Source organism: Hippichthys cyanospilos, chromosome 3 (genome assembly GCF_059441005.1).
Source record: "Hippichthys cyanospilos isolate Australia breed blue-spotted pipefish chromosome 3, RoL_Hcya_1.0, whole genome shotgun sequence".
NCBI classification, from domain to species: Eukaryota; Metazoa; Chordata; class Actinopteri; order Syngnathiformes; family Syngnathidae; genus Hippichthys; species Hippichthys cyanospilos.
Window position 1 is genome coordinate 4509090 of NC_142371.1, and position 8314 is coordinate 4517403.

At 42.0% G+C, this 8314-nt stretch overlaps 1 protein-coding gene across 2 annotated transcripts; it reads right to left on the reverse strand.

The window, feature by feature from the left end:
• Positions 1 to 173: 173 nt before the first annotated feature.
• LOC148425549 (uncharacterized) lies at positions 174 to 6394 on the reverse strand. Of its 2 annotated transcripts, XM_088411028.1 has the most exons (15): positions 5197 to 6394; positions 4967 to 5098; positions 3565 to 4853; positions 2751 to 3462; positions 2556 to 2678; positions 2330 to 2473; positions 2119 to 2238; positions 1875 to 2030; positions 1664 to 1776; positions 1444 to 1576; positions 1217 to 1368; positions 1042 to 1138; positions 788 to 949; positions 548 to 711; positions 174 to 460 (listed from the first exon to the last, which is right to left on the reverse strand). In XM_088411028.1, the coding sequence occupies exons 1-15, from the start codon at positions 6392 to 6394 to the stop codon at positions 362 to 364; spliced, it is 4794 nt and encodes a 1597-aa protein (XP_088267154.1). In that variant the 3' UTR covers positions 174 to 361. The 2 variants fall into 2 exon arrangements, with proteins under 2 accessions (XP_088267154.1, XP_088267153.1); XM_088411027.1 differs by having other exon boundaries at positions 2751 to 4853.
• Between the last annotated feature and the right edge of the window lie 1920 nt (positions 6395 to 8314).

Here is an 8314-nt window from a genome sequence, read left to right on the forward strand (position 1 = left end):
ATAACATGGCCTAGGCAACATCACAGATTAACTCGCAATGTTTTTGTTTCATGCAAAGGAAGAGGACACATTTATTTTCCCTTAACAGGATGTGTTTAATGTAAAACCAGCCCACATCAGACCCACATTTATTTCAACTGAGTGAGACAGTGCATATTTACAGTAGTAGTGAGATGAGTCAGACGCCACCCTGTTGAACTGGATGGGCTAGACAGAAAAATAGAATGCATCCCTGCAGAGCTCAGCAGCGATAAGGCTCTGGTCAAGTGGAACACTCACAAAACAAACTGGTTAAAAGTGACATACAAAAACAATGGGATCATTCCTTTATCTGGAGTTGTTCTTGAGAAATTCATACTCCTTAGCCATGTGTCGCAGGAGAAAACCTGGACGGTCTGAACTTCATCTCAGTGAAGGGAATGGAAGAGTCCTTACCTTTCCAGTCTATCCACACTACTCCCTGTATTACATTAAACACAGCATCGATTTTGTTCTGTCAGTGGGTAGAGACTCGGGGAAAAGAAAGTTCAGAATTTTCTTACTGTACCTGATTGTTAGTGTTGATGCCATAAAGCCCATTGAGGTTGGTTTTATAGCAGTTTTTATACCACCAGCCTCCCATGTAGGCCCGAGAGCAGTGGATCCCCAAAGAGTCAGGGTCCTTATCCCGGGTTGAGAATGGACGCTCATTGTGGTACTTCATAGAGTCACCTGGCCAAGAATGGCAGTGTGTTAATAACGATGACGTTCTGCAGGTGGTATTCAAGATTGAGGAAAAACATGTCACCTGCTGTTCCTGTGTATCCAGACACCGCGAGAGCAAAATAATTCTCCTCAGACTCAATGGAAAAGTTAGCATAGTGAGCATAAACTGTTTCATTTCCAGAACGCAGGTCTATCCTCAAGCTCACGGGGCCTATGCTGGTCAAGTTGTGCAGAATTTCATTTCCTGTTGATGGAGTGAAAGAAAGGAAGTGATGTACAGACCGGGCCCACTACTCAAGGAAGTGCAATTGTTTGTCAAGCAAAGTGTAGCTGTACCAAGCCAGAATTCTTCACTAATATTTCCAAATCCGGATCTGTATTCACTCCAGGTTCTGTAGAAATCTGTCTTTCCATTCATTCTTCTCTGGAACACCTAGAAAAAAAAAGATGCTTCTGGATGAATATGTCCTGTCATTTCTCAAATTATTTAAATGACTAAATTTTGTTTCACCGTCCAACCGCCGCCATCAGTCTCCATGTCACAGTAGACCCTGAAGACCTGGCCCTCCTTTCCCTGGGGGTAGATGTCTACCTCACCTGACTGAAGAGCTCCATTCAGCAGCTCCTGAGAGCACTCAGTCGGGTAGGGGAAACGCAGCTTCCCTGTAAAATTGGTTTGGAGAGGAAATAATGAGTTTATTACCAGAGTGGATGGACAACTTTGGTTTCTGCCTTTACCTGTGATGAATTCAGTGGTCACAATTGATGTGTAATGTCCATCTCTTTCGCCCTCTACCAGAACGTTATAGCGTGACATAGGTAATAGGCCTGTCAATTTATACTCTGTCATTGTGGGCTCCAGAATAATCTCCTAGTATGAGCAAAGAAATGATCTTACATACATCTTATGGATTCTCTTCATTTTTTTGGTAAATGATAATCATGGACCACTACTCACCGTTGCTTCCTCTCCTGCCACTTGGTAAATCAGTCTGTAGCTGTGATACACTACAGTAGAACTTCTCCAAACAATTAGAGCTGAGCGAGCACCCACTTCGCTGGCTTTGACCACTTACAAGAGATACAGAAAGGCCCAATTACTAATTTCCCGTCCCTTGCGAAACTGATTTAATAAGCTAGATCCAACCCTAAACTTGATGTCGACTTACTATTGGCCGTTGTGAAAGATGTTGTTACTGCTGAGCTCTGAAGATTGTCCTTCTGGCTCAGGACTTTGACGGTGTACAGAGTGCCTCTCTGCAAGCCTCTCAGCTGGTGCTCCACTGAGTTTCCAGACACCATGACTGTCACAGTCACATTAGGAGCTATGGCAAAGAGGAGAATAGTTTACCTAGTTATGCAATCCGTAAGACTGTATCATCAAGACAAAAGGTTTACATTTCTTGCACTCACTCTTGGAGGACTCGTAGCTGATGATGAAACGGTCTACCTTGCCCAAACTGGGAGTCCATTGCAGCACTGCTTTGGTGTCTGTCACATTGATGGCACGAAGGTGGGTTGGCGGCGCAGGCACTGCGATGAGAAACAACATATTATTGCATTGTACTAAAAGTGCATGATTTTCACAATTTGAGAACTGTGGTGAGTGGAATTTGTGCTGTACCTGTGGTGATAACGGACACAAGAGCATCACTCTGTACCCTGCCTTGTGTTGTGGTAACTGTGACTAAATAGGATGATCCAGCAGACAACTTGGAAAGGACCACATGAGTCTGCTGGGAGTCCAAGTTCACTGAATGGGTCTCACCTTGAAGGTAAAAGTTTACAACGCAGATGTAAACACGGATGGTTCGGCATTTCAATGGTGTTTTTACATGTTTTTGACAGACCTGTGACAATGTGGGTGTACTTGAGCAAGTAGCCTGAGATTTTCGTCTTGGGCTTGGACCAGGAGACCATGAGTGATGTCTCTGTTATGTTACTAAAAAGCATATCTGTGGCTGGCTCGGGACCTAAAGAAGAAAGACGAGGAGGTTAGACACATCCACTTCCTTTAGTAAAAACATAGTGCATTTCCCTTTTACCTGTAGTTGCAATAACTCTGAGAATCTTGGATTTTCTGTCCACTGCAGTACCATATATTTGCAGGACATAACGTGTGTTAGTGCGAAGGTTACTGAACTCAACTGACCGCACATTGCCAGGCACCACCAGCATGATCCTCTTAGTTTCTGCCTTGCTTCTTGATGCAATAACTTTACTTGAAGAGGAAGTGCTCTCTTTGTGTACTTGGACCTCGATTTTACCCTGAATGGTTTCTCCCTCAAAAGCCTCCTCTTCAAATTCCTGGTAAGCGTCCTCATCCCCTTCTGCTTGTGGCTCTCTTCTGATCACTGTAAAGTTCTTGAACATTCCTTGCGGTGCTGACCATGAGATAATGAAGCTGTGGGATGAGACGTTCACAACTTTCATGGAACCTAAACCTCCTGTCCTTTTGACACTTGTCGTCATGCCGCCATTGGTAGTTGTTTGGCTCTGGGAAATTCTAGCTCTGTCTGTAGTGGCTGCTACAGAGGCATTCACAATGTATTGACTCTTCAGGGTGACACTACCTTTTCCTGTCCTGCTTGCATCTGTGTTATCAATAGAATGGACAGTTGGTGTATCCTTTCCTCTTCCAGTTTTGGCATGAGCAGAATTCTCTGTTGTACTAATTCGACTTTGCCCAGTTTTGCTGGCAACGGTGTTTCTGTTGTCAACAGATTGCACAGTTTTGGTATGTCTGTTTTGTGCAGTCTTGCCATTCGCAGAGTGCACAGTACCTCTGCCTTGACCAGTCTTACCATCAACAGAGTGACTGGTCATGGTATCTCTGCTTTGTCCAGCCTTGCTAGAAACAGAATGCTCTGCAATGGTATTGCTCCCTTTTTTAGTCTTGCTAGCATCTGTGTTTCTGTCGACAGCTGGATGCACAGTATGTCTGCCTTGTTCAGTTTTACGATCGACGGAGTTCACTAGTGTAGAATGTCTGCTTTGTTCAGTTTTACCAGCAATATAGTGCAAAGTTTTAGTTGTTTTCAATTTTCTAGTTTTACTACCATCTACGTTTCTGTCAACAACCACCTTGACAGTAGTAGTTTGCTTGCCTTCTTGCTCAGTTTTGATATCTGCAGAATGCGATTTCAAGGTATCCTTCCCTTTTCCGGTCTTTCTAACATCTGTGTTTCTGTTCTCAGCAGAGTGCACAGTCGTAGTATGTCTCCCTTGTCCAGTTTTAACATCAACAGAATGCAAAACCTTTCTATCCCCTGCCTCTCCTGAATTTCCATCCACAAAATGCACAGTGACAGCATCCCTCCCCTTTCCAGTCTTGCTAGCATTTGATTTTCTGTTGTCACCAGAGACCACAGATGTAGATTTATGTCCAGATTTAACGTTTGTTATTGAATATCTCCCTTGCTTGGTTTTGGTTGAATTTACGTTTAAGTCTTCAACAGTAAGTGCATTTGTAGTACGTGTATGCTTTTCTGTGTTTCCATCGACGGAGTGTACAGCATTATCCGCGTTTACCTTTTTAATCTGCTTTGAACCTGCTGGTTGCATGGAATGCTTTTCATTGACTGTTGACTGCTTCTTCATGTCTATTGCTGCTAGGTTCTTGTTTGTTGCCACAATCCTGGTAAGAACGTCTGAATTTTTTGTTCTGTTTGAATTTGTTACTGTACTTTGGGTTAAATTAAATTGTGGTTCATCTTTGAGTTGATCAGATTTGGAATTTGATTTAACCATGATTCCTTCCTTGATGACTTTACGATCAGTCTTTTGTGTACTCAAGAGCATATTTTTGCCCATGTGGGCCTCCTCTTGCTTTCTGCCTTCATGCTTAAACAAAATCTGACCAACAGTAGGGATAGTGGTCTTTGTGGAGCCTTTTATTGTCATTTTCCTTCCAGAAGCATCCAAGTTGATTTGTGCTTTTGTGAGACCTAACTTGGCAGCAGTGGCTAACTTTGATTTAGTGTCGGTCTCCCTGGCATCAGTCCCCTTCTTCTGGTCCTTTTTCCCCAGTTGCACCTGCGCTGCTGTTTTAATTCTGTCATCTACATTTTCCTTGATAATGATTCTGTCTATTTTCTCTTTCTGGGCTTCTCTGTCCACTTTTATTTTTATAACCCCCTTGGCTTCTTCTGGCGTTAAAAAAACAAAACAAAAACAAAAACAGAGATCATTGTTAGAGACTGAATTTAGGATGAATGCAGTTTTCACATTTAGTGATTTAGTCAACATGACAAACACTTACTTTTACTGCACTCTGCTCCTTGAGCACAGTTACTGCAGTCTGGACCAGTGAATCCTTCCCGGCAGATGCATCTTCCTTTCTGACATTCTCCAGTGCCACTACAATCATTTGGACAATTTGCAGAACATGGACCTGATCAGGAAACACAACAAAAAAATGTTTTGGTATGTGGAAAAAAATCAACAACTCCAGAGACAGGCAACCGTAAATGGGGAAATTGACAACCATACATTTGTCCTTCATCCAGGACATCTCTCTCTCCAGCCTGTCCAAGCGTCCCTTCAGCTCAGCCATCTCCGTCTCACAGCCACCAGTACAGACTCCGGGCATCAAACTTATCTTATGTGTCATGACCAACGGAGTACCTGGTTTCAGGCTCACTTCATGCTCTTTGGTGTTGCTTGACTCACAGTCATTTGCAATAACCACCTTGATTGGCTGTGCAGAGGCAGTCTTTACTTTAGCGTCGCTGAGAGTCTTGTTTACCATTGCCTGTTCGTCAGAGGCTATGGCTCTATCCTGGACAGCAGCAGGACCACCAGCAGGTGTAGCAGGTTGGACTGTGGACATTTGTTTAACTTTTGAGTTCTTCAAATTTTTGATTCCTGCAGTCCGATTATCAGAGTTCATAGTCTTTTCTTTGACAGCTGCAACACCGCTGGTTGTAGTGGCCTTTCCTGGGGTTAAGAGAGGAGTCTGGACTGTGGAGGCAGGCCTTTCTTTAGAGTTCTTCACTTCTCCGGCGGAGGGAGATTTCACAACAACAGTCTGATTGACCGAGGCTGTGGACTGGTTTTTGGTGGTTTTGGTGCTGCTGGCTGAATTTGTAGATGTTGACTGAGCATTTTGAACCATGGTAGGGCCTGTCTTGACTTTGGCTATCTTCCCATTGCTGGTTGAAAGCGATTTCTCAATAGCAGTTTGATTGACAGAAAGTTGGAGTTTATCTTTAGTGGTTTTAGTGTCGTTGACCGATGAATGACTTGACCTTGAAAGTACTGACTGATCGCCAACCTTCACTTCATTGACTCTTGTGGATTTAGCTAAGCCTGTCTGATTAACTGAAACGTCAAACTTGTCTTTCTTGGTTTCAGTTCCACTTGCTGTGGATGTCTTCGCTGGTGGGGATACAGTGATGGAGTTTGCTGTCTGTCTGGGATTACCTTTGGTGCTGGCTGTAGCGTTTATTGCTGGAGGCTTTTGGTTGGGAAGAGGAGTCGGTAAAACTGTCTGATTGATGTTGTTTAGATTTTGGGTGGGACTAGCCGTCAGTTTGGCAGGAGCAGTGCTGGTTTTTGGTTTCGGAACGGTGAAAGCAACATTGGCTTTAGTCAAAGCATTTCCTGTGGAGTTTCTCGGCTGATTGGTGCTGGTTTGAAGAGAAGCAAATGGGGTGAGAAGGAGGAGAAGTCCAAAGGTAAACAACATCTTGAGGCAGTAACCAGAGGTTGACTTTAGAATATCTGTCTATATGTTACTCTTAAGATTATAAACTTCTTCTGAGGAGGAGTTGAGCCAGCTTGCCTACAGTTAAAATGAGAAGAAAATGATTAGTTGTGTCTCAAATTCAAACTGTGTTTCAAATATTTTGGGGATCTTATCTACTTGTATATCTTTACATTTAGTCAGAATTAGTTTCTTTTTGAATCTTAAGTACCAAATTTTGGCTATTACGATCCTCTGCTAAAGTAATGTTTATGCCATATATACATGGCAATCCTTAGTCGTGAAAAACAGAGTATGTTTTCATTCAAAAAGAAGTTTTTAAACCTGGCTAAACCATGTGACCACAAGTTCTGGAAAGGTTAAGGTCCATTCACCAGTCATCCAGAAAGGATGCCATCAAAACCAAATCCGTTAGTTCTAATTTATTTTTAATATCAGTGACAATCCTACTTAATTTTCTCAGAATAGACATACAAACATACAAAATTTTAAAATTACAATATTGTGAAATCACACACATCCTTACAACGCACATTTGATCAAAACTGCACTTAGTCTGGCATTTTACAAAAGGCCTAAACTAAATATGAGCTGACATAATGTGACAGTGTTTCGACCGACATCCATAATAGTTCATTCATCTGCCAGCCCAGGCCAAATGAAATGGTTTTGAACAGGAAGGAATAAGTCTAATGTTGAAACTGAGTGGTGAACTAACAGTGGGGGACTGTATCGAACTGTGGGTCTGTTTGTCTTTCACGCCACAGAAGCTTACATAAGCTTCAACAGCCGTGACCAATCAAACACACATAAGAAAATATGTCATCGTGTCGAATAGAATCAATAGAATATCAAGTTAACTGTTCTATAAGTCAACTAATTGCAACACTCGATGACCAACATTTTGTGTTTAGCATTTAAGATGCCAGGCAGCTTGTCACATAAAGGTCCTAGAATGACGCGTACCACTTTAACTTCCAAAAGGGGACATTAACTTTTGCTATTAAAGATAGATGCATTTGAAACAATTAACAGACATTAACTATTTGAAAAGGAAGCCATTACAAGACCTGTATGAAAATAATGTGGGCAAAAAATATTTTTATTTGCAAATATTTCATGCAGCTTTTGTACTGTAACACATAAAAACTTGCTTGAGATGGATGTAGTTAATTTCAAATGTGCCTATGCCCTCCAATGTCCACATTATATGCATAGCAGGTTTTTGGCAGAATGAGTGGCATTTTAACAGTTAAAAGTCATCAATACCAATAAATACATTTCTCAATTAAACATTGTGAAAAGAGGTACTCACCTGATAGTGATTTTTTTTTCTTATCTCTGTTTGCTTCCCTCCATTTGATTGAAAAATTGTACACAGACTTTCAGGGTGGGAGTTGAGCAGAAAAAGAAAGGTGGCAAGGGATAAAGTTCGCTCGTACTTAAGGGACCCCCGCATCCCGTTTCCCCCCAACTCCACCCCCCAGTGGTCCCACTCATCCAACCACCTTTGAAAATATTTGAACTAGACAAAAAACGGGTACATTTCCATTGAATTAGATCTTCGATTTACCATGATCTTCTCTTATTTACCAACATCCAAATTGAGATCACCCAGTTTAGTGCAATTTAGTACATCATCATTTATGTTCCATTCAATATACAGTTGGAATATTGTGAAACATTTTTTCTTTCTGATGTTTTTTCATGATATGTCATGCATGTAATGCGGTATAACTCGCATGTATGCCCCAATGTAAGAATGTACACACAATTATACAACGTGAATGAATGCACGGCGTGAGAATCATGATTCAGCTGCAATACACAACACAACACTGCAGGTATTCAGTGGCCACTCTGGGAGACGGGAACCTCTCGCTATATGAATTGACCGTCTGT

Coding starts and splice junctions, on each gene's coding strand:
- LOC148425549 (XM_088411027.1), bottom strand. CDS start 6,394: ATGTTGTTTACCTTTGGACTTCTCCTCCTTCTCACCCCATTTGCTTCT. Junction 1,777..1,874: donor ATCTTTCACAACGGCCAATA/GTAAGTCGACAT, acceptor ATCTCTTGTAAG/TGGTCAAAGCCAGCGAAGTG. Junction 1,139..1,216: donor CTGATGGCGGCGGTTGGACG/GTGAAACAAAAT, acceptor TTTTTTTTCTAG/GTGTTCCAGAGAAGAATGAA.